Source organism: Zosterops lateralis (assembly GCF_965231275.1).
Source record: "Zosterops lateralis genome assembly, chromosome: 18".
Taxonomy (NCBI): domain Eukaryota; kingdom Metazoa; phylum Chordata; class Aves; order Passeriformes; family Zosteropidae; genus Zosterops; species Zosterops lateralis.
Window position 1 is genome coordinate 5,483,206 of NC_139778.1, and position 26,110 is coordinate 5,509,315.

General features: G+C 50.0%; 4 protein-coding genes across 6 annotated transcripts in view; 2 read left to right on the forward strand and 2 right to left on the reverse strand.

Annotated features, from left to right (window-relative positions):
• Positions 1 to 5,690: 5,690 nt before the first annotated feature.
• On the reverse strand, positions 5,691 to 9,872 carry SCO1 (synthesis of cytochrome C oxidase 1). Its single transcript, XM_083874346.1, has 5 exons — positions 9,770 to 9,872; positions 8,839 to 9,036; positions 7,852 to 7,944; positions 7,623 to 7,738; positions 5,691 to 6,716 (listed from the first exon to the last, which is right to left on the reverse strand). Exons 1-5 carry the CDS (start codon positions 9,798 to 9,800, stop codon positions 6,588 to 6,590), a joined length of 567 nt encoding a protein of 188 aa, XP_083730472.1. The 5' UTR covers positions 9,801 to 9,872; the 3' UTR covers positions 5,691 to 6,587.
• A 283-nt stretch (positions 9,873 to 10,155) lies between these two features.
• On the forward strand, positions 10,156 to 12,773 carry ADPRM (ADP-ribose/CDP-alcohol diphosphatase, manganese dependent; the record flags this gene model as incomplete). Of its 2 annotated transcripts, XM_083874672.1 has the most annotated exons (4): positions 10,156 to 10,713; positions 11,214 to 11,330; positions 11,656 to 11,894; positions 12,660 to 12,773. In XM_083874672.1, exons 1-4 carry the CDS (start codon positions 10,161 to 10,163, stop codon positions 12,729 to 12,731), a joined length of 981 nt encoding a protein of 326 aa, XP_083730798.1. In that variant the 5' UTR covers positions 10,156 to 10,160. The 2 variants fall into 2 exon arrangements, with proteins under 2 accessions (XP_083730798.1, XP_083730799.1); XM_083874673.1 differs by lacking the exon at positions 12,660 to 12,773 and having other exon boundaries at positions 11,656 to 11,942.
• A 597-nt stretch (positions 12,774 to 13,370) lies between these two features.
• Positions 13,371 to 18,164, reverse strand: TMEM220 (transmembrane protein 220). The gene is made up of 6 exons (XM_083874674.1): positions 18,066 to 18,164; positions 17,932 to 17,961; positions 16,625 to 16,685; positions 15,442 to 15,565; positions 14,566 to 14,625; positions 13,371 to 13,505 (listed from the first exon to the last, which is right to left on the reverse strand). Exons 1-6 carry the CDS (start codon positions 18,135 to 18,137, stop codon positions 13,373 to 13,375), a joined length of 480 nt encoding a protein of 159 aa, XP_083730800.1. The 5' UTR covers positions 18,138 to 18,164; the 3' UTR covers positions 13,371 to 13,372.
• A 6,617-nt stretch (positions 18,165 to 24,781) lies between these two features.
• Positions 24,782 to 26,110, forward strand: part of MAP2K4 (mitogen-activated protein kinase kinase 4) — a 65,926-nt gene continuing 64,597 nt past the window's right edge. The window contains exon 1 of one of the 2 annotated variants that reach the window (XM_083874490.1): positions 24,782 to 24,910. In XM_083874490.1, coding sequence (XP_083730616.1) covers positions 24,817 to 24,910 — 94 coding nt within the window. In that variant the 5' untranslated portion in view covers positions 24,782 to 24,816. The remainder of the gene's footprint in view (positions 24,911 to 26,110) is intronic. The other variant, XM_083874491.1, reaches the window with a different exon arrangement.

A 26,110-nucleotide genomic window follows, 5' to 3' on the forward strand; every position in this document is an offset into this window, starting at 1 on the left:
TGCCATATACAGTGTGTAAAGAAAGGACCTGATCTTCTCTCCCAATTTTAGTAGCTCTGGGATCTATCTGTGGTTTGTAGACTTTGGTGGAAGTTTCCTTTACTGGGAACATGGTCTCCTGCTGGCTATGACCACAGCCAGCACTTCACTCTCACCAAAACGTCAAAAAAATGATAGCACAGAAGGGACCTGCCTCACTGCTCCTGCTCACAGATTGCCTGGGGAGTGCTGCACAGTGGTGAAGGAACCCAAACCAGCTCTGTATGGGGTGGAGAGCAAGGCCACAAGAAGGAAAAAAAGGATGAGGATTCATGTAGGATCAGTTATGGCCATTCTTGTGGCTTTCACCACAGCATGGGTCAGGGAGGACAGGATGGGAGGCCATGACTGAAATAGGATGTGACAAACATGGCAAGTTAGAGACTAATCAGAAAGAACAACACCCAAATCTGGCCAGGAGTGGATGATTCGTGAATGTCAAATCATGAATACACTACACAAGTTTAGCTTCAAATATATCTTTGGCTGCCCATGATGCCCACTGCCCTTGCTGCCAAAAAGAGCTGCAGAAACCCCATTACGCCATGCTAAGGAGGTTCTCAGATATGTGTGACTGCAATTCCCATGAGAAAGATACTGGGAAAATAGGCTTTAAATGGAGGTCTCCCAGTCCCAAACATGCTGTTTGGCTGGTACAGAGGAGCCAGGCAATGGCTGGCAGGGCAGCAGTTGGCAGAACAGTGGGAGCCTTCATGCACAGCTGGAGTGAACTCCTGGTGAAAAAGAGAAAAAATCTCCTCCATCACAAGCCATTCTGGCTGTTCTGGTCATCTGTCACTGTTCAGCAACCCCTGTTTGCTCTCCGCACTACATGAACACTCACCCAAGGCTGCAGCACCAGCCTTCCCTCGAGCAGAACAAAGACAAGACTTGTGTGAAGCCAGAAGCCCCCTCCACCCTCCCCAAACACCTCCTGCCACCTCCCAAAGCACCACTCTGAGCTGGAGCACTCTGGGACACCTGCAGCTGCTGCTACATCACAGGGGATGTCACCCTGCCTTTTGGACAGTGGCTGACCCTGTTTGTGTTGGCCCGATGAGAGCTGAGCCTGTGGGCTTGCAGCAGAGTCCCTGTCACTAGTGTTTTGAAAAACATGTTTCATGTTGCCCTTAATTTCATTTAAGGTCACTAAAAATGGACACCACAGCCACATATCTCATGAACCATGAATTCCTAGAATCCCCCTAAGCCCAGAGGATGAGGGAAAAGCTTATTTTAGCATCCCTTGTGATCAGCCCTTTGAACTCAGTACAGTGGATGTGCTGAAAGCAAAAAGCTAAGGCACACCAATGAGCAGTTTGGGGCTTTGTCCTGACACCAAATTGCCACTGTAATTCAGAAAGGACATTTCCTGCTCCCAGGCATGGTGAAGCCAGGAGGGGCTGGACCTCACCCACACAATCACTGGGGTTTGGAAAAGACCTCCAAGACCAAGTCCACTTTTGACGGATGCCCACCTTGCCACCCAGCCCAGAGCGCTGAGTCCCACCTCCAGTCTTTCCTTGGACACTTCTAGGGATGGGGACTCCACCACCTCCCAGGGCAGTCTTTTCCATTGTTTGATCACCCTTTCAGCAAAGAATTTCCTCTTGATGTCCAACCTGAGCCTCTGCTGGCCCAGTCTGAGGCCGTTCCTTCTCCTTCTGTCCTTGTTCCCTGGGAGCAGAGCCCAACGCCCCCAGCTGTCAGGGAGTTGTGCAGAACCAGAACCAGAAGGTCCCCCCCCGAGCCTCCTTTTCTCCAGGCTGAGCCCCTTTCCCAGCTCCCTCAGCTGCTCCTGGAGCTCTAGACCATTCCGCAGCTCCATTCCTTTCTCTGGACATACTCCAGCCGCTCAATGTTTTTCTTGTCAGGAGGGGCCCAGAACAGGACAGAGCACTCGAGGTGCCTCAGCAGTGCCCAGTACAGGGCAGGTCACCCTCCTGGTCCTTGCTGGCCACACCATGGCTGGTACAAACCCAGCTATTGTTGGCCTTTCTGGCCACACTACTGGCCAAGTCCCCACACCCAGCTGTGGAAGCAGAACAAAAAGAACCCTGAAGCACTGAGAGCCACTGCCCCGGTTTTCTCTTGCTGGTTCAGGTGCCCAGGTGGGAGCAGAGTGCAGGAAAACAAGTGGCACTGAGCAATGACCCATGGAAGCTGCAGGTACATCTGTTGCTCTGTGCTGCCAACATCATTGCAGGGCTGTCCTGTGGTGAAGGTCATGAGGGTGCTGTCACCACAAGCCACATTGCCTTGCAAGGCTCTCTCATCCCATCCTGGTGCTGCCAGGGAGCTTTTATTGCTGCCCTTCATTCAGAAAAGGGAACACTCATAGCTCAATATACCCCCACAAATTAAAGGTGGATTTACTGGTTGGTGTCTATCTATTTTTGCACAAAGAACTTTGGGAGAACAAGGAGGTTTTGTAAGCTGCAGCTGAGTAAGTTCCCTGGCACGCTGAAGGAACCTGCTTTATTAAACTAGTAATACACAGCTTAAAACATGGAATGAGCTGGCTCTTGCACAGAGACAGGTGCAATCATTCCTGCCCAGGTCTCCCCAGCACAAATCTTCACACTCCCAGCAACATGTACAACTGATGTAAAGCTGCTAAAAGTCAGGGCTAGACACTACCACCAGCATAACTTCCTTTAAAAAACATGTTTCCAGTTGAACCAAATCAAACTTTAAAATTCTCTTCTAGGACAGAAATAATCAGCTTTTTTGCCTTTCCTTTTAGGCCACCAAACCTAAGAACAGTCCAGCAAAACTCAGGGGCTTGCCAGTTCATGTCTAAAGTAAGGACTGTGGCCATTCCTCCTGCAGCACAGACCAGGACATCTGCTTCACTGAGTACAGACTCAATGCCCCAAGGCTGGGGAGATCCTGAGCACCCCTAGCAAACACTGTGCTGGAGCCACAGCTCCTGGAAGCTCCAGGTGAGTACACTGCTTCAGCAGCAGGGGCTGGAAAGCCTTGGTTGCAACCAGCAACCTCAGTGCATTGGAACAGGCTGTTCCCAGCTGTTTGACTCCTCAGCAGTCTGTGCATCACTTGTTCTGCCTGACTGAAAACACTGATTTGCAGAGAGGTGGCGAAGAGGCCAACCAAATTCTCAGCCTCCAGCTCCATCCTGCAGTTCACTGAAGACCATGTGAGAGCCTTCATTCACCCCAGATCCTGGCTGTGGGCTGATGGGAGCACATCTTCAGAATGCCAAGTCAGTGCTAGGACCATGCAAATCTGATCAAGTGAGAAAAGGCTCAGAAAATATAGATATCTTCAAAGGCACCAGAGAAGGGGAGAAAGAGCAACAGCATCTCCAACCACACATGGCCTTGACCCAAGCTGGAGACAAGGAAGACTTGCTTTCTTCCTGAGGCTGTGAACAAGGATAAAGTGGCTGTGGGTGACTACAGCAGGAGGTTGGACCACAGACCTCCTGAGAGTCCCTCTTATCTGAGCCTTTCCATGATCTGGACTGAAAATGCAACATAGGGCTTCTGTGGTTGTTTAAGGTCACAGTCTCTGCCCCTCTTCAGGCCCTGATTCTGCCCATGCTGGTGCTGAGAACATTCTTAAAACAGCCAAGCTTAACCCATGTGGCTCAACTATTCCTCGTAGTTAAGCTCCTCCATGGGCTATGCAAGCAGCACATGAGGAATGTGTTGCCTTCCTTGGGTAGACAAATGGAGCCAGTCCTCATTCCTCAGACATCTTGTCACTGGTCCCCAGCCTGGGATGGCAGCAGCTCTTCAGTTGGGGTTATGGATGTCAGCCCCTCAGAGGAGACACTGTTTTCCACTATTTTCCAGGACAAATTGGCCAGGGCTGGGAGTGCTGTGGGCATACACAGAAGAGCTCTGCAGACTGGCGTCTGCCAGGACTGTACTCTGCCCTCCCCCTGTCTGTGGGGGTCCCAGGGGTCCCTGCTGGCCTTGGGGAACACAGGTTCACCTTGCACAGCACTAGACTCCAACAAATCTGGTCCCCAAATGAAACCTGTCACCTGGTAAAGTTTCCAGAGAGGAAACCCACCTGGGCAGCCTGCACACCAGCACCCAGCACAGCCTCAAGAGAGAAGCCCTGTCACAAACCTTCCCAGGCAGAGCTGAGCTCCCTCCTTGTGGGCTGGGCACTGCACTTGGGGATACAGGGAATTTGGGTATGATGAGTACAGAGGGAGTTTGCTTCTTCTAATACTGGACTGGAAAAATACCGAGTATCTGCTGACAAAGTGTCTCCAAGCACCTCCAGCACATTCCCTTCTCCTTCCTGACCAGCTCTGCCTTCTCCCAGTGAGCACTCAGCACAAGCCTTGGGCCTCCTAAACACACCGGGAACAAATCTGTGCTCCCTGCTGTCACTGAACAGGGCAGGGAAATCCTAACAGTTGCCTAAACAACATTTTCAGGTTTTTAATAAACAAGCAAAACTCCAAATAAACAAAACAAAACAAAACAAAAAAAAAAAAAAAAAAAAAAAAAAAAAAAAAAAAAAAAAAAAAAAAACACAACCGCCAAAGAACAACCAAGCACAACAAAAATAAAATTCCTCACTTGCAAAGAAAGTCTCCCTCCTGGAAAAGCCAAGGAAAAAGTGATGGGCATAGTCAAATTGGGAGGCTGAAAAAAGCAGGACATCAGTTGCTCTGGCTGCCATGAGGCAAGGGACATGTCAGTCCATCTGAAATCCTTTTGGGCCTTTGCCACACTCCCCCCAGTCTGCCATAAGCTTCCTGGGTCAGCTGGTTCTGCCTTTCAGGGCACAGAAAAACAAGGTAAAGGACACGACATTGCTGCCAAAACATTTGTGAGAAGACAGGAATCCTGTATTTGTCTCTGTAGTACGAGTCAGCTGCAAAAGAGCTTTAGAGAAATCAGTGTAACAAGTGACTCTTCCCAGGCTGCAGCTCGTGTGCTGATTTTGCAAAGCCTCAGGACAGAGGTTTGCCTTGTCCAAATTCTGCTTTAACTTGGCTCAGCTGTAACACCAATTCTTTCTTCTGAGCAGTTGTTTCTAACTGATTTTATTTTTACTTACCATTGCTTCATACAATCATGATGTTCCAGACTGTCCTCTGTGCAGAAAAGGTATTTGGCCCTAATATACTGCTGCAGTATTTAAAATACAGATCTGATGTGACAGCAGAGACCTTGAGAAGGACACAGGCTGCTGTGCAGAGCACAGCCACAGGATGTAAGAGATGGGGCAGAGATGGTCCCTGAGGACTCCACAAACACAAACAAATCACAAGGGATCAAATAAATACACATCTGAAGGTGAAACCCATGGAACAGAGCAGGTATCCAATATATGTAAAAATGCATGAGAGATGTCACTGCTCTGAAGCAGGTAAAGATTATTGCTTTTCACAATTTTGGAAAGACAGAAATTTTCCACAGGCTATGCACCTTCTCCTGGACAGGAACAACCTCTCTTCCAACCCCCCCCCAACTCAGGAAAAAAACAGTGCTACCTGCAGGAACACCAGCCTAAGACTCTCTGGAACTTACACCAAAAACTGTCCCGGTTTGTCTCCTGTGGGCCATTCTCTGAGGCTCAGCTTAAAAAGGCACATTCAGCTCCTGATGTGCATGACTAGAAATAAGTACTGCTTTCTAAAATGAAGGAAAGCAGAGCAAGAATATGCAGGTTGACCAGTATACAAAGTTCTGACAATATTCTAGTTAAACCTAAGGAAATAAAAATATATATTGCCTATACAAATCAATCTTTATTTTCAAATTCTGCATTGCATAAAATGTATCTGATTGCCAGTCCTGTGCATGGACACAGCCCCCCTCCACCCACCCCACCTCCTTGCTCAGCACAGCACAAGCAAAGCAACTACACACACCATCATTTGCATCAAAAGAAAAAAAAAATTCAACCCAATTCTCTTCTCCTTATAAGTGAACAGTGTTCACCTGGAAAAAATCACCAGAAAAATAAACTTCATTTCTGCAGACGAAATGATCAGGCACGCTACAGGGCTGGTCCCATGAGTGGAAGCTGCTGGTGCTTTCAGTGCTCTTCACCTTCTTAACCTAGATAAAGAAGCATTCTGAAGGCTCCCCTGCTTCTCATAGTGCAACTGCCTCTCCCAGAAGGCAAAACAGTGCAGAGAAATCAGAGGGCAGAGCTCCTCTGAGAACGCCATGGCCCCATGGCTTTGCATCAAGTGATTCTCCAGCAGTGACTGTTGTCCTTTTTTTTTTTTTTTTTTTTTTTTTTTACCAGCAACACACACATTCTTCCCAAGGGAAAAGTGCTTTCCATCCTTTGCTCCCAAAAATGTTTCAGAGAAGTCCCAAATTTCATTCTGTACCCAAGATCTTGTTGGAAATGATATCCATGGGGAAGGCTCTGTAGAGATTTTTGGTAATGGGAATTTGCAGAAACATGAGTGCCTTTCTTATTAGGAAGAAAGGAGACCTACTTGACAGGATGTTACATTTGTGTGCTTCTGCTTTAACTCCAATGTCCAATCACAGCCAAACCCACAGGTGACATTCACAGCAATTTCTGAAGAACTTGTTTTAGGATCTGTGTTTTCTCATGTGTGCAGCAATAGAAGCTGAAATCTCACCGCTCCTCTTATTCTGGCCATAGTAGTCCACAAAGTCACCATCAGGGCCGAGAAGGTACATAATTATTGTGTGATCCACCTGCAAGAGAGCACAGTGTGCCTTGGGAAGAGAGATTACAGAATCACAGAACACCAGCTCGGAAGGGAAATGAGGGATTGCAGCCAGCAGTGGGATACAGGGAAATGCAGGATCGGGATTAGCAGTGGGATACAGGGAAACGTGGGATCGGGATTGGGACCAGCAGTGGGATAAGAGAAATGCGGGATGGGGACGAGCAGTGGGATACAGGGAAATGCGGGATCGGGATTGAGACCAGCAGTGGGATACAGGGAAATGCGGGATCGGGATTGAGACCAGCAGTGGGATACAGGGAAATGCGGGACGGGGACCAGCAGTGGGATACAGGGAAATGCGGGATCGGGACCAGCAGTGGGATAGAAGAACATGCGGGACTGGAGCGCCCCCTGCCGGCGCACTGGAGCAGCCTCACCCATGCATATCCCGGAATTCCAATCGGATTTATAGCAAAATTGACTCCACTGCAGGTTTATTTAAATGACGCTGCAAGTGCTGTCTGCAACTAACCGTGACAACATCTTTCTCAACAAAGAGACAGAGTTCTAGCGCTGGAACGATGATTGCTCAGAACTGAAATACAGCTGTGCTCTGAGTTCAGCTGCATTAGAAATGAGAAATCACAGCAACTTTGGAGAACACAGGAAAAAAGCCAGTCAAATATGTTACAGATCAGAAAGAAATTCGACTATTGCTAGGCTGGCTAGTTCCTGTGCTACTGTCTGTATTTCTGGGATTGTTTAGAACACACTTTGGTAAGGTTCTGAGCTTGTAGGAAGGCATTGTGGTTCTGACAGCTTAACATACCACTGCACATGGGACTTCAGTAAAGATCCAATAGCTGGTTTTAAAATGTACATGCTGCTCTTACCCACAGTCTTTCAGTAAGCAAAGGCTCCTTTTACTTACTATGTAATCATTGTCCTCATCCTTGGGCCCTTCGCTGTAGTACACACGGTATGCTTTAGCCACTTGGTCAATCTGTGCCTTGCTGCCAGTCAATCCCACCAGCTTTGGAGAAAATTCTAGGCAGAAAGAAGACATTTACAGATTTCAGTGTAAAGAATCCCTTCAAGAGGCTCCTTTTCAGTGCCCTATACTGTGTGCCATGAGGCATAGAGGAGGAAAGCAGAAATACCTTTAACATATCTGGCAATGGCTTCTTGGTTGTCCCTCTCAGGATCGATGGTGATGAAGAGTGGAGTCAGATTAGGCAAAGATGGAATTCCATCTGTAACATTAACAACGATTATTGATTTTAGAAAACCAGGTATCACTTCTCATCTTCCTTCAAACATGCTCACAGCCATGTAACATCAATGCAAGCCCACCCCAAGTGACTAAAAAAAGACCATTTGGGGCAGGTTTAGTTATTTATTATAATTTGTGAAGGAAGCAAATGCCATGAGATGCAATGCTCTGTTGTCTGTGCTGGGAATTTCCAGCCTCCCAGCCAGAGGCCCTACCCTGCTCAGCAGGGATTACAGACTGGCTCTGCTGCAGAAGATGCTGTGGTGTAATGCATGTGTTGGAGCACTGGCTGACACAAGGAAAGGTCATGACACGCTGGGATGGTGGAGCAGGAGGAAACATAAAAACACAATCCAGGCTCTTTCCTTCATGTTCCAGCCAAAGCCTTCATTTTGGTCTGATCTCTCCCACATTGGGTTACTATTAACCCTGCTCAGTAATTCTTCAGGGTCTGCAGGCTAAGAAAACACAGCTAACTCAGAGCCTTCCTCCTCCCTCCATTGCACAGCACAGCCACTCTCCTTCAGAAGAAATTTCATAGAGATGAACAAAATAGAGGGAAAAAAATTCCTCACATACCTCACAGTCACTTCTTGGCAAAAATACAATGCACTATATTTTCTGTAACCTGCCACTAGCTTTTTATTGCCAAGTCTCCTGCTGTGGAAAGATCAGTGCTGTCACATCAGACCCTAGTGACACTAGGGATTGCTCTACGTACCCCTTAGCAATTAATTCAATTACTGAATAATAGCCAGCAGCATTTTTTTAAAAAATATTGCCAATTATCACCATCTGTGGTATTTTATCAGAGTAAACTTAACCTACTCAAAAATCCCTGTTACGGATTCCTACACCAACTGAGTTCCCATACCAATTTCATCTACCACGGCAATCATTTTCTCCAGCTCATCAGGACAGATGTCAGGGCAGTGAGTGAAGCCAAAGTAGATCAGCACCCACTGGCCAATGTAGTCCTTGTTGGTCCTGGGCTGTCCCTCATGGCTCACCAACGAGAAGGGCCCTCCCAGCAGGGGCTTCCCAATGCCTCGGTTTCGTTCCTTCTCCAGCTCTACAAAACACAAGTGGGAATCAGACACACCCATGGCACAGTGCACAGTGATTCCCAGGCAACCCTTGGGAGCAGCCACTGCTCAGAGTCATGTCAAGATCCACCAACACCTGTCACACAGAAACCCAACGTGCCTTCCAGAAAGGGTTCCTTTTGGACAAAATTAAATATATCACTAAATTCCTTTGAAATATGACATTATCTTTCATTGTTACCAGGCTGCACTTTTGCTTAAAAAGGGGAAAAATAAAGACAGATATCTGGCCTGCTGTGAAACAGTGATACCAGCATCCGTTGAAAACTGAACATATGCTAAAAGCTGCAATACCTCAGTTTCCAATAGTAAATCCATGAAAAGGAAACGTGCGGGCAGTTCCTGAAGGAGAGGGCAAAGCTCACGGGCTGCAGGGCAGGAACCCAAGGAGCCCACCACAACCAGCTCCGTGTCTGCTCTGCACGGGCTGGCAGAGCGTGGGGCCAAACACAACTATTCCAACCCAGGAGCTTTAAAACGCTGAACCTTGAACTGATTTTAATTTTCGAAAATTTTCTGCGGCACTTCCGTAAACACAGACACCAAGTGACCCTGTGGGCAAAGCTGCCATACAGTGACGATGCCCAAGCAGCTAAAATACATCTGAACGCAAAAACCGGCATCACCTAACCACGAAAAACGCTTCATCCGAGCACGAACCGCGCCACGCCCGGCGCTCTTCCCGCAGCCCGCACTCACTCTCCTCCTTGCGCCGCTTCATCACCTTCATGCCGGCCAGCAGTCCCCCGCCCAGCACCACGGTGGCCGCCAGCGACCGCCACGACAAGAGCTGAGGGATACAAGGGGTTCGGTGAGTGCTCAGGGCACGGGAGCGGCCGGGCCAGCAGCTCCCTTCCCTCCCTTCCTCCCCTCAGTCACTCACCCGCCTCTGCGCGCCCGCCCGCGGCCCGCGGCCCGGCGGCAGCTGCGATAGCAGTCGGCTGCGGGGAGCGGGCGGCAGAGCCCAGCCCCTCAGGGCCGGGCCCGGCAGCGGCCATAGCCCCACACAACCTCGCAGCCGCCACAGCGCCGCCACCCCCGCCATGTTCCCGCCGCCCGGCCCGCCCTTTCCGGCCCGCCCGAGGCCGCCATGCAGGCGGCGCCGCGCCTCGCCTTCGGGGTGGTGGCTGACATCCAGTTCGCGGACGCGGAGGACGGCCACGACTTCGGCGGCTGCCGGCGGCGCTACTACCGGAACAGCCTGCGCTTGCTGCGGGAGGCGGTGCGGGCGTGGGCCGGCGAGAGCCCGCCGATAGACTTCGTGCTGCAGCTGGGCGATAGCATCGACGGGCAGAACGCTCGGCGCGGCGAGGCCGAGAGCGCCTTGCAGAAGGTGCTGGAGGTGCTGGGGCAGCTCTCGGTGCCGGTACACCACGCATGGGGCAACCACGAGCTCTACAACTTCAGCCGGGCCCGGCTGGTGCACACCGGGCTGTACAGCCGGCCCGCGGGGGGCTCGGACGGGCCCCCGGACAGAGAGTGCCACGCTTATCACTGCAGCCCGGCCCCGCGCCTCCGCCTCGTCGTGCTCGACACCTACGACCTGAGCACCCTGGGCACGGAGCCCGGCAGCCCCCGCTACCAGGAGTCCCTGCGGCTGCTGCGGGAGAAGAACTCCAACGATGACCTCAACAGCCCTGAAGGTACCTCCGGCGGGGCAGGGGCGCGGGCGGCCGAGCCTTCGCTGTCCGGAGCTCCCGGTGCTGACAGCGGGGTGCCGGGGGTTCGAGCAATGTGCCCCATTGCTGCCCACCTCCGCCGCCTCCCTGCCGTCAGTGCGGCTCCAGGCGAGCACAGGAGATGCTCTCCTGTACACCCGGGGCTGTGCGGTGCCTCTGTGCCCTGCAGTACCGGGACAGCAGCTGTTGGGGAAGCAGATGCTGTGTTGCAGAGCACCGAGTTGTGCCCGCCCCATCCCATGCTAGGGGGACACCCAGCAGTGGAAACCCTGTTTGCGTAGTGTGATCAAAACTCCCGAAAACACTAACGAAAAATCTTCTTCTTTGTACAAGGGGGCTGAAGTTTTGATCCAAGAAATTCAACAAAGGTTCTGAGAGTAAAACCATCAGCAGATTTACATAAGGCAAATAGAGGGGCTATGGGAGGTGTATGCATTTGTGCCTAACCTTCTTCTTCATTGCAGGGCTCAAAGAACCTCATTTTGTAGCATTTAATGGAGGATTTAGCCAAGCCCAACTGGACTGGTTCAATGAAGTCCTCAAGTTCTCTGATGAAAACCAAGAAAAAGTTATAGTTTCGGGTAGGTGGATATGGAGGGGGATAAATAGACAATCAGAATGGTTTGTGTTGGAAGGGCCCTTAAAGCTAATCCATTTCCAACCCTGATATTTGATGGGGGGTGTATACTCCCATGGAAATACATGGCGTAAAAAAAACAAAGTCAAAAGTCAGCTAGCCCATGTATGTTAGCAATGGAAAACATGCAGGTGGTCTGGTGAGGTACACCAACCATGCCTCACTCTGAGGGTGAACTTCCTATACTCAGCTGGATGGCTGAACTTCCCAGCAACGAGGCAGATTTGTCCCACTTCAACTCCCTTTATTTCTTTCCCTCTGCACCGCAGCTCACGTGCCCCTCCACCCGGGCGCTTCCAACGGGGTTTGCCTGGCCTGGAATTACGAGGCTGCGCTGTCGGTCATTCACGCGCACCGCAGCGTGGTCTGTGTCCTGGCTGGGCACCTGCACGACGGCGCCTACTGCCTGGACTCCCACGGAGTCCATCACCTCACCCTGGAGGGGCTGATTGAGATGCCACCCGACAGCAACGCCTTTGGAACTGTCCATGTCTATGAAGATAAAATGGTACTAAAGGGATGGGGCAGGATTCCTGACAGAGTTATGCATTTCTGAAACACCAGGGAAATACAGATTGCTCTTCTTCGGGAAGGACTTGGGCAAAAATGTAGGAGATTCAGCTGTTTGCTTTTAGAAAGCTATGCTTGGCTGATCCTTATTGCTTTAGCTGAGGCATTTTTCTCTTGGATACAGAGTTTTAGAAATTATGTTTCTGTAAGAAAGCACCTTTTTTTTTTTTTTTTTTTTTTTTTTTTTTTTGAGAATACAGAAGGTCAGTAATTGAAATAAATATACTTGAATGCAGAATGTTGACTGGATTACTGCTGTGAAAAAGATGCAAACCATGTAATGAATATTGTTCAGAAAAACCTCCACTGCTGTTCTGTCAGTGAGCATTAAAGCATGCAGAGCTGTACCTGCCCAGCCACATCTCTATTTATTAATTTTCTGTGAACATTACAGTAAGGTGTCATGTCTGGCAGAATGTATCCAGCCTGTAGCCTAATTCAGTCTTCCAACATTGCTTTAAAAGACTAAAGTAATCCTCAGAAAAAGCTGAGCCTAAGGAGACTGGAGACCATCTGTGCTACACCACGGAATGCTGCAGATACCCAGGCTGCGTCTACACAGCTGGGATCACCTGCAGCAGTGCTGAGTGTGAGCTCTGACACCCATCTAAATAAAGGTATTGTGTGTTACACCTGGAGCTGTCCTGGCTCTGTCCCAGCCAGCTCCTGAGTCCAGTGTATCCATCTGTGCTTCCTTCTCCAGGATGAACAGTGGAACATGCTTGCTGCTGCATGGCTGCTGCATGGGTCCTGCTTTTCAGGAAAAATTAGGTGAGCAGCGGAGTTGTGACAGTGCTCACATCTGCTGGTGACAGGCTTGAATATGCATCTCCCAGAAAATAAAAAGATACAGAGGCTTTCATTGAGTTTTCTTTAAAAAAAAATAGTGTTTATTACTCTGTAAAACAGTGACTTTCACTTAATAGCAAAAATAATTTTTCAGATATATTATACATATGATTTTAGCACAGGGCAGAAATACACACTGCTCAATTTTCCAGGAAGTCTAAAATGGATTATCCAGGCACATTTTTGAAAGTTCTATGGCTGTAAATAGTCATTTATTAAAATAGTATTTGCTTTACTTGTCCCTTATTTTACAGAACAGTAGACTTCCCAAATTATGAGGTGATTGGAGAGTGATCCAGGGATGCAATGATATCTTGAATATACCATCAGGACAGACATTAGAGCAATGGTGCTTGAAAAATGTAAAAGCAGCAAGGTGAACAATTTCCATAGAAAAATTCCCACACACATTTGACAGTGTTCCTCAACATTTTACCAAATCTCAACTGGCACTGCTGGAAGCAGCCAGGTACTCTTGGGTCCTGTCAAACTGACACCTTTTGTTAAGCACCAAAAACAAAGGCAAGTAAGGTCAGCATAGTCACTGTAGACTTTTCTGCCACCCAATTAAAGCACTGTTTTGCAGTGTGTTGGCCAAGACTCTCGCATGTCTTTGTTCACATAAATGTACAGCCACGAAACAAAGGGGAAGAGGGCAACAACAACTGCAGCAATCAAGCGAACTCCTCCCAGGGGACTCCTATAACAGAAAAAATCCAACAAAGCTCCTTCAAATCACTGAAGGTTGAAAAAGACCTCCACAATCATCAAGTCCAACCTTGCACTGCATACCACCATGCCCACTATGGTGCACTGCCATACCCAGTCTTTTTTTTTTTTTTTTTCGAACACTTCCAGGAATGGTGGGTGACTCCACCACCTCCCTGGGCAGCCTGTACCAATGCTTGACCACTCTTTTGTTGAAGGAATTTTCCCTAGGATCTAATCTCTACCTCTCCTGGCACAGCTTGAGGCTGTTTCCTCTGGTCCTGTCCCTTGCTCTCTGGGAGCAGAACCTGACCCCCACCTGGCTGCACTCTCCTGTCAGGGAGTTGTAGAGAGTGAAAAGGTCCCTTCGATTCTTCTTTTCTCCAGACTGAGCCACTCCAGCTCCCTTGGTGACTCCTGGTGCTCCACACCCTTCCCCAACTCTGTTCCCTTCCCTGGACACACTCCAGTCCCTCCAAATTGTTTTTGGAGTGAGGTGCCCAAACCTGACCCCAGGACTGGAGGTTCCTCAGCAGTGCCAGCACAGGGGATAGGCACTGTCCTCTTCCTGCTGACCACACCATGGCTGGGACAGGCCAAGATGTCTTTGGCCTTCTTGGACACTGCTACAGGTACCACATATTTGTATTTGCCAGCAGCTGGAAAGACAGCAGAGAGCTTTTGGCCACTTCAGTGGGGCTCCTATGGATGCATAACCAGAGTCTTTTACTGGAGAGGCACAAAGAATTTTCTGTAAAATTAGGCTAGAAACTAGCTGGAATTTAAAAAAAAACACCCTAAGCAAAGGGAAATTGCCCCTATTATGGCAGGAGGCCAGAAAAAGTGCTTCATGTAGCTTTACATTCCCTGCTGCCCCAACTTTTATCTGTGCAAGATCTTCCAGGCTGTAGCACCAGCTGGGCATCTGGAAGGTTCAGAGGGTGACATGAAACAAGAAAACAAGCTGCCAAAATCAACTGTGTGTTTTCAAGGAGCTAGTCACTAAATGTGAACATTGGAATGGATTATAAGAAAGAGAAAATAAAGCTTACTTTGCTGAACTGCGACAAAGACTCATCCATATTGTAATAATCACCAGACCAAACAACTCTCTAAAAAGCCAAACAAAAAACAGATCTGAAAATAATACAAACAATACAAATTTTGCCTCCAAAACTGTTGTGTCTGCTTCTTTGGAGAAGTTACATATTTTACTAGGATTATGATTATAAAGATATTTACAAAGAGTAACTTTGCTTCACACCACAAATCTACCAATCGACATGACAGCTAAACAGCTGCAGAAATTTTCCTGTGCCCACATTTTGTTCTACTGCTGGATTTATATTCCACAGCACACTTCTCTAATTAACTTAGGCAAAGCAGGCACATTTCTCTCATTGAAACAGAGCAACATCCCAGTTTTCCAGACTGTGATTAGGTGCAGAACTAGCTGCCAGGGCTTCACCTCAGTACTTTGGCAAGCACCTACTTTTTAGGCAACTTTTGAATGTCCAGGTGAGAAATTCTCCCTCATCCTCAATCCCTTGGAGGACTCAGCAGCCCATGCCAGATAAATATGCATTTGGTATTGCTTCAAGAGTTTTTAAAACATTGATTACCACTTGTACAGCTCCATGAAAAGAGCACAAAGCTGTTTCACTGTGCTTGTGCCCTGGTCAAGGCCAGACAAGTAGATCTAACTTGGAATTAGATCTCCACAATCAGGGAAGCAATGACTGTTCAATTCCCTGTGTCTGAGGAGTCACTGGTTTGGAGCATTATGGTCCCTCCTCTTTGGTCTGATTCCTCTGGACCAACAGCACTCACTGCAACAGCCCAGGAAATAAAGTTTTGGAAGGCAACACCAGGAGGAGATGACTTGGTGAGCTGGATTTGGGTGGGGACAAATAAAACCCACTGCTTACCTGCCTTCCTCTTCATGAAAAATGTTTCCTTGAGCGTAAGCAAACAAAGAGCAAGCCAACGCAATGGTCCCAACAACACAGCCAGCAGAATGAAGGTCACAGAGGCTCCTCCAAACACCGTTGTCTGGGGAAAAAAAATAGACTGTCAGCCACTATCATGAAGCATGAATAAACCCATCTGGTTCTTCTACAGACCCTTTGGTGAATTTACATAAACCTGCAGTTTTACAAAAGCTATGCTATTATAATCTTTATTTTCCACAATCTTGGCACAAGGAAAACCCTAGCTATGAGTTTAACACGCAGATTCTCTTGACCAGTCAAATGCCATTATGCCATCTATTACACAGTAAACCTCCCTGAAATATTCAAAACCACAAGCAACCAACTCTCATGAGTTCTGAACTTAGGAATGCTGCCACTTTATATGCTTAAGGTATCCAGAATCCCAAGAGACTGCAATGGTGTCATTTGTGACAATACCATGCAGTCCTGAAGGTTTTCTTTTTTGAGTGTGATTTTAATTTATTCAGTGTAAGTATTCATCCAGAAGAGATACAGTCACTTTTTGTATATAAAATGGCCTTATTTTAAATCATTTTCCCTGAATTAAAATACAAAAATCTTAACTATGTTCTGAAGACCTGAAACAAACCTGATCTGAATGATCCTCTGAACTGCCATTAGCCCCCACAGTAAACACCCTTGGAAACACAGCTTTGGAATGTTCCTATTGCTGCCCATTGCTCTGTGGGGCAGCTGCAATACGTGGCACTGAACAAGACTTTTAGCACTTCCACGGAACTGTGCAAAGCTCAAATGCTCTTGCACGAGGTAGATAAACAAAACCACAGATTTACAAGGAAACAAAGTGAATTAGAGTGCTAAGGTCAACACAGAGCCAGGTTCAGAGCATGCTCCCAAACTTCTGCTCCATCCCAGCAGCTGAGCTTTCTGCTGGGCTCCTCTCCTCACCTGCAGTGTGCCCAGCCACCAACACTAAAGCAATGATCACCTTCTGTAGAAGTAGGTCCTGCAGCTTTTTGCCCTCAGAAGGTAGTAGGATGTGTTTCCACACAGCCTGATTTCAATCTGTGGTTCAATTAAAAAAATAACAACGCAAAACAACCACCTTTTGAGGGCAAAATTTGAGAAGAGACTGTTTTGCACACCAGTATCATACCTGTTATTGAAGGGTTGATGCTGACAAGCAGTGTCAGGGCAGCTGGCACTAAGTAGACAACCTGTTAATGACATATAAATCTACTCGGTAGCAAAACTTAGCAAGGTCAGGAAGCAGAACTGTCCAGCCACAGCAACACTTCTCCCTTTTGCAGCAGTTTGTCAGAGGCACAGAGCAGATCCCAGTCCCTCATCCTCTGGCATGCCCTAGCACTGCTAGTGCTCATCTTCACCATCACCACCCAGAATCCCAGGCCATCAGCCCACAGCCAGCCCTTGTTCCTCTGCTCCTGGGTTACAGAATATTGGCTGCATGACCAACCACCACAGAGCCCCTTCCCTGAATACTGATCCTCCAGGGAGAGCACTGATGGGACAGGGTCCTGTCGGCCCTGGGCTCCCCAAACCCTCCACCGGCTCTGGGGCGATTTGCCCCCTTTGGTGCCACTGCCAGAGGTGCTCCCAGGGCACGCAGGTGCAGCCCCTGCCCAGCCAGCAGCACACACACACTGTCCCCTCTGCCAGCAGCTCCTGTCACACACACACACACACAATGTCCCCTCTGCCCGCAGCTCCTGTCACACACACACTCACACACACACACACTGTCCCCTCTGCCCACAGCTCCTGTCTCACACACACACACACTGTCCCCTCTGCCAGCAGCTCCTGTCACACACACACTGTCCCCTCTGCCCGCAGCTCCTGTCACACACACACTCACACACACACACACTGTCCCCTCTGCCCACAGCTCCTGTCTCACACACACACACACTGTCCCCTCTGCCAGCAGCTCCTGTCACACACACACACACACACTGTCCCCTCTGCCCGCAGCTCCTGTCACACACACACTCACACAGAGTCCCCTCTGCCCCAGCTCCCAGCGCAGTCCCGGGCCCAGGGGCCGCTCGGTGCCGGAGCAGCACGGCACAGGAGCGAGGCTCGCTCCGCGTTTCCCGGGGAGGCCCGGCAGGAAGCAGCTCCCGCGGGGGACTCAAGGCAAGCACAGGGCCGGGCAGGAGGAGCGGGAGCAGCTCGGGGTGCTCTGCACAGCGATGCTCCGCAGGGGCAAGTGAAGATCTGGGGTGAAACAAGGCAGCTCCTGGAAGCACGGTCGGATTCCAGCCGTCGCTGCAGTAGAGGCATTGTCTTCCCGGCGCCTGCCCGCTCCTCAGCTGGAAGCCGGGACGTTCCTCCGGCGGCCCCGGACCGGACGGGCGCAAGCGGAGGGGGGCCAGTGCCGCCGGGACCTCCGGGGCAGGAGGAGCCGAGGAGGAAAAGGGAAGGGCGGCCCGTACTCACCATCCACAGCCCCGCGTCGGGGTCGTTCACCTGCAGCGGGAGGCGCGCACTGAGAGCCCGCAGGGGCTGGCCCGGCCGGGGCCGCGCTCCGCGGGGCGGGAGCGGAGGGGACGGGAGGGGAGCCCCGGCCTCACCTGCACGGCGGCCGCCAGCCCGAAGAAGGCGGCCATGAGGAGATTGCAGAGCCGCCACAGCCGCGCCGCCATGGCCGGGGCCGGCCGGGAGGCGGGACGGAGGGACGGGACGGAGGGACGGGACGGGACAGAAGGATGGGACGGGGCGGAGGGACGGGACGGAGGGAGGGACGGGACAGAGTGGGGAGACGCGGGCGATCTCCTGCCCCGATCCTGATCCCGTTTCCCAGCGCTGATCCCGATTCTGACCCCGATCCTGACCCCGAGGCCGCCCGGGACGGGACGGTGAGCACGGCGATATTGCCCTGAGGGTGGTCAGGCCCTGGCACAGGGTGCCCAGAGAAGCTGTGGCTGCCCCTGGATCCCTGGAAATGTCCAAGGTCAGGTTGGACATTGGGGCTTGGAGCAGCCTGGGACAGTGGAAGGTGTCCCTGCACATGGCAGGGCGCTAAATGAGATGAGTTCTAAGGCTGCTTCCAACCTAAAACGTCCTGTGATTTTTGTAATAGATCAAAATTAGTTTTGTGTTTAAGAGATTCAGTCATTTTATGTAGTTTGGAGAACCGAAAGGATGTTGCTCAGAAAAATAGCATTGTGCTATTGTTCGCTGGTCATTTAAGATGAAAAGTGATAATAAGTGATGAACTGAAAGTGGGTCCTTTAGAAATGTGATATTTACCAAAACTGAGCCTCTGTGAGATCATGTCTCCCACGGATTTCAGTATGAGCATCGTACAGTTCCCTCAGCACCCAAAAAATCAAGTCTTGCTGAATTGTTATGTGGAGGACATGTGAATGTGTTCACATTTGTGGAAAGAATTAATTCTCAGTTTATTTTTAACTGAGTCTTTTTCTTTGAGCACGTTTCAAGAGATGAAATTACTGCAAATAAAGCCACAGAGAAGCAAGAATTGTCTTTGTGAGAGTCCCTACCCCTCACCTCAAAAGAAGCAGAGCTCTAGTAATGAATCACCTTCATGCCTTGTTTCCAGGTCAAGGATAGGCTCTTGAATGTATTTTTTAACAGAGGGGAAGTAATTTTGGGCTAGCAAATGGAAATGCCAAGGATTAAAAAGCAACAATGGTGATAAAAAGTGTAAGAAAAATGTAAAAAAAAGCATGTCTTTCATTAGCATAATAATTATGAGCATAATATGATAGGAAAATAAAAGCAGCCAAGCTTTTCAGGCACACCAGTTCTTCTTTGTGCAGGAAACAAAATTATGAGTCACTGCACCATACAAACTGATCTTCAAAATGAAAATTAACCTGTAATGAAGTCTTTAGCTCTTTAATTTGTCTGATCACAAGTTATTGTGCAAATTCGCACAGCCCACCTAGTTTCTGTCACAGCTGGGCTGTTCCTTGACATCTCATGGGCAGCACAGTCAGGAGGGGAGAGAGAGCAGATGGGAGGATCTGATAGAGACTGGGAAGGAAGCAGAGAAACAGCTCGACAGACACACCCAGGGCCCTGCATGATGTGGGACAGGACTCTGCTGAGGGGAAGGGAAGGCTGGGCTGGCAGAAAGCAGCTTCTAATGGCACTTGGGAGGCATGGCATGGAAGGTTTGGCAATCCTGTGAGTGACCAAAGGTCAGAGACGAAAGAGCATGGGAAGGCAAAAGGCCCCTCTGTCTCTCCTGAGCATAGGGTCGAAAGGAGAGATTTGTTTACCAACTGTGGCATTCTTTACTCCTCTAATTCACAGGATCACATAATACTCTGAGCTGGAAAGGACCCATGAGGATCGCAGAGTCCAACTCTTGAGTGGATGGCCTGTGTGGGGATCAAACCCACAACCTACATGTTAGCATTGTGCTCTGGCCAGATGAGATAAATGGAATTCAAAAGCAATCAGGCTGTAACGTGCCTTAGAAATAAAAAGGTCTTTCAGTGCTGAGTGTGCTTATTGCAAAGAAAAGGTCGAGGCTGTTCACTTTAAAGCTTTACCAACCATCCCGAGCACTTCCTCCAACCACCCTCTGCAGGGACACAGGAGACTGTCGGCAGAAGGCAATACTGACTTCTCCCATGAGAGGGAGGCCGAGAACCTTTTGTATCCTTGAGTAGAACTTGAGCTACTTGTTCCTCAGTGTTAGGCAAAACATCTTCCCTCCTTATGGCTCTCTGGATCTACTACTCACCCCATAGCAGTCTGAGTTTACCTCCACTGTGGCAACTCCACCTGTAAAGAACAGAGGCAGCAGGGATGGGCCCTGCAGCCCAGCTGTGATATTGAGAGCCAGGACATTTCTCAAGGGCCTATACCAGAGATGTCATTACAACACAGCCACAGTCACCATCACAGTGACCCATCTCATAATGGCCCACATCCTTGTGTCATGAATGGTCATAGATTGGTTTAGATGGATCAAAAGTGATTAAAAGGCTCTGAGCAGGCAGGTGAAGGGTTCGTGGCCTTTGGTGTGTTCCTGGCCACAGAACCCTGACTGCAATTCCAATAGGGACATCTGGAGATGCAACATGTTTGCACAGTTGATATTGCCAAAAGGGCTCTGGGTTTAATTGCCTTGACTGGTGGGCCAGGTGCCAGGAGCAGGGAGGGATGGTGCCCACCTTCCTGAGAATGGGAGCAGCCCTGTGTTCCCTGATTGACCAACTTCAGAGGACACATTTCTGAAGCAAAGGCAAACCCATCCCTGGGACTGTTTTTGCTCAAGGACCTGGGTGTACCAGGTGAGTAATGCAGAGGGACAGGGAAGAATGATACGTACCTCAAGGGGATTTGATTTTTGGGTGAGAAGAGTCTGTAATGTTGAATTTCATATGTAATACTGGTTGTTGAATGATAATGCCACTCTATGTCATAGATAATGAATATGGACTGCTCCAGACACACCAGTCATGGACTAACTGAACCCCACAGACATCTTGGTGGGGATGGTCAGTGACTACTGAAATAATAGCTGTGGTCATGTAGAGTTACATGAAAATATATGTATATAATATAGTTGGAAAGTATAAGATTCAGTTATGATGTAAATGGTACAGAATAAGGGGGTGGATGATGATGTCCTGGTTGTGGAGAGAAGGGCACATCAGGAAAAAAATGCTGACTAACACTCTCATGTCCTGGTGTGGCACAATGTTTTAGGAATAAAGTGATAAGTAACAGATGTCACATATGTTGACTTCAGGAAGGTTTTTACCATTGGCTGGCCTGGTGCCTTCTTAAGAAGATATATAAGGGCATGGTGAGTGTAAAACTGGTGAGATCATTGTACCTCAAGTGCTAATTATCAGTGTTTGCCAAAGTGGAAGGACATATTCAGAGGATTTTTGCAGTGGTCTGTTCTGATGCCAGATCTTTTTAATTACTTCAGTTAACAGCCTGGATTATTAACATCCATGACTGCCTTGTTAAACCTGCTAATTACTCCAGGCTGTTGAGGACAGCTAAGACAACAGGATTCAGCACTAGATGGAGAAATAGCCTCCAATCTACAGGGCAATATTCAACAAGTACAACTTCTAGCATTACTTTTATGAGTAGTGAGCAACACAGGTTCAGGTGAGGGAACTGGGTAGATGCAGTTTTCCAAAAAAACCCAAAGCAAACCAAAAAATAAGCAAACAAACACAAAACCAAACAAAAACCCCACAAAACAAAACCACAACAACAATAAAAACAAACAAACAAACAAAAACCACTCCTCCCCCTCACCCCCCCAAAAAAAAAAAAAAAAAAAAAAAAAAGTCCACAGTGTAATGAGTGTAATGGAGAGCAAACTGAACACCAGCAATGGAAAAGGCAAATGCCATCCTGGAGGGTGTGAGCTTTAGCCTCCAAGGCAAGCTGAGGCAGTATGCCTAGCTAGGAATGCTGTACTTAAAAAATGCAGATGGACAGAGAAAACATCAAAGGAGGTCAGTCAGGATGCTGGGAGGCATAGAAAACAGGAAGAAATGCTGAAGGAAATGAATTGATGTAATATGTAGAAGAGAAAGCTGAGGCAAGGGCAAAAAGGGAAACATTGCAGTTCATTGTTGCACATCACCAAGTGCCCAAGGAGTCATTTTGAAGAAGGCTATGGCCATAGTGAACAGGGCAGGATATAAAGGATTTGAAATAATAAAAAGAACCCCTGAAGTTAGGCTTTTGAATGATGTCAGGTTGTGTGCCAGAACAGATTGCTAGGGAATGGCACAATCCCCATCACTGGAGGTCTTTAAGGAAAGGTTTCACAAACATGTCAAAACAGGTATTGTTGGTCCTCCCAGATTTGCAGTGAGGGAAAAGTATGACTTTAGCTACTTGTAAGCAAACCACATGTAGGTGGCACACAGCAGAAGTGGAAGTCACCTTGTGCCAGTGTTTGCCGCTAGGCACTGGGTTTCTGCATCAAAGCCAAGGTGCCAACCCTGGGCCTGCCCTCAGGGGTTAATGCAAAAGAGAAGGCTTAATCAAAACAGGGAAGAGAAAGGAAAGACGTGGAACTAGGGAAGGGAATGTTTTTTTGTGTGTCAGGACTCAAACTGCACTCCCTGCCTCCCCCAAAGAAGTTTACTGCACCCCCTGCCTCCCCCAAAGAAGTTTAACTCTCAACATTTAAGACCAGTTTGCTTGTAAGAGCAAATGGTTTAATCACCATCAGGTGGCTTTGGATCATTTTGAAAAAAAAAATGGAAGAAGTCATATGTATATATGTATATGTATAAACCACTCTTCACCTGGCGGCTGTTTTTAGCCAAAGCTTTTACTTTGGTTCCCACCTAAGCTACATTACAGCTGTATTGCTGCTGTGTACAGCCGTGTCCTGGGGCTGTGAGGCAGACCGTGACCTGGGAATTCAAACCTCACCTATGCCCATTACAGAAGACTTGTCTGAAGCCCAGACTGAGCATGGTCACTGCCGTGGGACAGCACTCCTCACTTGGCTCAGCTCTGGCTGTGGAGGCCACTGCCCCTCCACCATGTAATGCTGCAGTTCTCTCACAGAGCAGCCATCCCTGGTGCTCCCCACTGTTGTGTAGGTGAAGGTACAGGGTTGGGATTCTGCTGGTGCTAGGCAATGAGATGTCTCCTAAGGGAATATGGGAGGAGAGAATAAAGGCACATCTTCACCTGGTGTGTCCCTGGGCCTTGTTACAGGCTCTTCCAGGTGCTAGCACTGATGGTTTCCACCCATGGTGCTCATACCAACCACACCCAGGAAGGATTGTTCCTTCTTGAAGCTCTGGGCACAAGTGACTCTCATTCCTAACCAAAGTGGTGGTGGAGCCAGACTGGAAGCAGCTTTAGGAAAGTGAGCAATGTCCCCAAAGAGGGTAGAGGCCAAGATGGGACAGTGAAAAGCAGCAGCCTAAGTTCAAACCCAGCAAAGAGGTTACTGGGATTTTGACTTGTGTGAGAGGGGTTACAGTGTTCCCCAAGGCAAAGGAAAGCTGCATCCTTGGCAGGGAGGGAGGTGAATCTGCTGAACTATCAGGAGTTGGGAGCAGAAACAGGGACATGGGCAGGATTTGTTTTGACCTCTTCTCCCACTTCCTGGCAAAGGTGAGCTGAGCAGTGTGAGTTATTCCCTGCAGAGCAGGGTTTGGACAGAAGGCTGGGCTTCCTCTGTGCCCCAGGGACTATTCCAGCCCATCTCCCTGAGCCTCCCACAACTGAGCAGGGAAACCAGAAGACTCTAGGATTGAAGAAGATGTTTTCCTAAGTTCAAAACATATGAGGAAAGAAAAATCATTTTCTTATCGTGAGGCAAGAGGAATCAGTATGAGCTGAACTGAGAGAGAAAGAAATAAAAATGAAGGCAAGATGGACAGGCAGCTCATGCCCCAACCTCCTCCCCCAGTGCCCTTGTACAAAGGGTGATGGTTTGCAGTTCCTGGAGGCACTTCCAGTGTGTGTTCAGGGCTGTATTATCACCTTCATGGTGACCTGGAGCAGCAGAGAAAGACTCCTCCTGCTTCCAATACGTGGGACATCCAGCTCTTTCCTCAGCCCATCTCCATCCATAAAGAGGGTCAGTATTATTCCTACTACAAAGACGAGGACACAAGGCCTCCTGTAGGTGAAGGGACTTCCCTGTGTCATGCAACAGGCTGGAGAGGGCCCGCAGTTCTGGGGCAAAAATTTCACTGCTCTAATTCACAGTATGTGCTGCACCTTTGACTAGGAGTGTGGGTTTGCTGGAGTTGAGAGGAATGGTCAGAAACCATGTACTGGCATGAGCAGCAGTGCCCTAGAGAAGAAGGAAAAAGAGGGGGAGACTAATGGTGGGAGGAAGAGGCTGATGATGCCCTGGGTGTCCGGGAAAACATGGCAAAGAGCTGTGCCCTGCGGTATCCAGGGAGTCGGGAAAAGTTTACAAGGGGCTGCCTGTGTGGGAGAAGCCCTAACCCCAGGGTGAAGATGAGCAATGCGATAAAGCCGCTCGGGACAGCCCCCGAGGGGATGTGAGGCAGGACCGCAGATGTCCGGGCGCTGCCGGCGGAGGGGCCGGCGGAGCCGAGCGCGGTGCGGGGTCCCCCGGCGGGCTGCGGGCGATGCCCCCCGGCCCGATGGAGCAGCAGCGGAGCAGCAGGACCGCCCGGGGATGCCCCGTGTCCCTGCGGGAAGCAGCGCCCCCCCCGCCCCGCCGCAGCGGTGCCGCAGGCGCGGGGCCTCGGCGGGGAGGGGTTTCGCGGCCCCAGCCGGGGGCGGACGGGCGGCGGGGCCGTGTGTCCTGCCCTGCTGGGGAGGGCCCTGCGCAGCGCCGCCGCCGCTGCTCCCGCTCCGCGCACAATGGCGACTCCCAGCCCCAGCGGTGGCTCCGGGGGGAGTGGGAGCGGGAGCGGGCCTGGCCCGGGCGCCGCCGGCAGCAGCAGCAGCATGCAGGGTAAGCACCGCCGGCCCGGGCAGCGCCGGGCCTAGCCGGGCCGGGCCGGAGCCGCCGCGGGTCTCGCCCTGCCCGGGCCGTGGGGACCCCTGGGCGCTGCGGGCTGGCGCTGGGCCGCGGCTGCGGAGCGGCGCTGCCCGCGGGAAGCCCCGGCCCCGGCTCGGCCCGGCCCCGCTCCGGGCCTTGCCCCTTTGGCGGCCCGGCCTCGCCCGGCGCGCTCGGCGGGAGGAAGCGCGGCCCTAGCCCTGCCTGCCGGGGCGCGGGGCCTGCCCGGAGCTCGGCCCCGAGCTCGGCCCCGGCCGCCGGGACAAAGGCCGGGCTGGACGCGGCTCTGGCCTCTCCCGACGGGGAGCGGACGGTTTTGCGGGCGCTCCGGTTGCCCGGTGCAGGCCTCGGCTGCAGCAGCATCCCCGGGGGGCCCGGCCGGAGTCAAGCGCGCCGAGGGCGGCCCGAGCCCGCAAGGAGCCCCGCGGGGCGGCCGGGCCGGGGCTGCGGCACCACGGCTCTGCCCCGGCCCTCCGCCTCCGCTCGGCGCTTTCCTCAAGACAAACGTTGAAGTAAAATCAGTTCAGTGCGAACTTGCGGTTCAGTTTCGTTCCGTTCCGTTCCGATGGAAATTTACAGTGCTGCAGAGGGTCGTGTTGGTTCCCACCGGCACTTGTTGATGGTTGAGCAGCCTTGCAAAAACGGTGGATGTTTGTTTTTTGCGGAAAGGCCTCAGCAAACCCTTTGAGTTTCACCTTTAAAGCTAGACCACTGAAAAATAGTCTCTGCTTGAAAAACGTTTTAGGCCTTACTAGGCGGAGGGGACACAGTGCTGGTTTGTTTGGGGTTTTTAAATTAAATACAGGACAGTAATATTGAAGAAGCAGTTTACTCTGTTTTGGGCCAGGAAAAGGGAAGGGTTGCTCTCTCTGTGACAGAAGTACAGGCACTGTTGTGAAATAATGTTTGTCACAGTTATTTACTATATTCTGTGTTCTGTCCTCCTGATATGGACTGTGCTGAGACTGTGGATGCTTGTTTGGGCAGAGAACTGATGGTTAAACTGAAGAGTTTAGTAAATTTGGAGTAAAAAGGTGAAATTGGCTCCTTGTAGTTTCCCCTGTGTGGAGGATTGGATAACTTTTGGGCCTTGTCAAGGTAGCATTATTTGTTTTTCGAAGACCAGAATCCCAGACCTTATGAATTAAATGCATG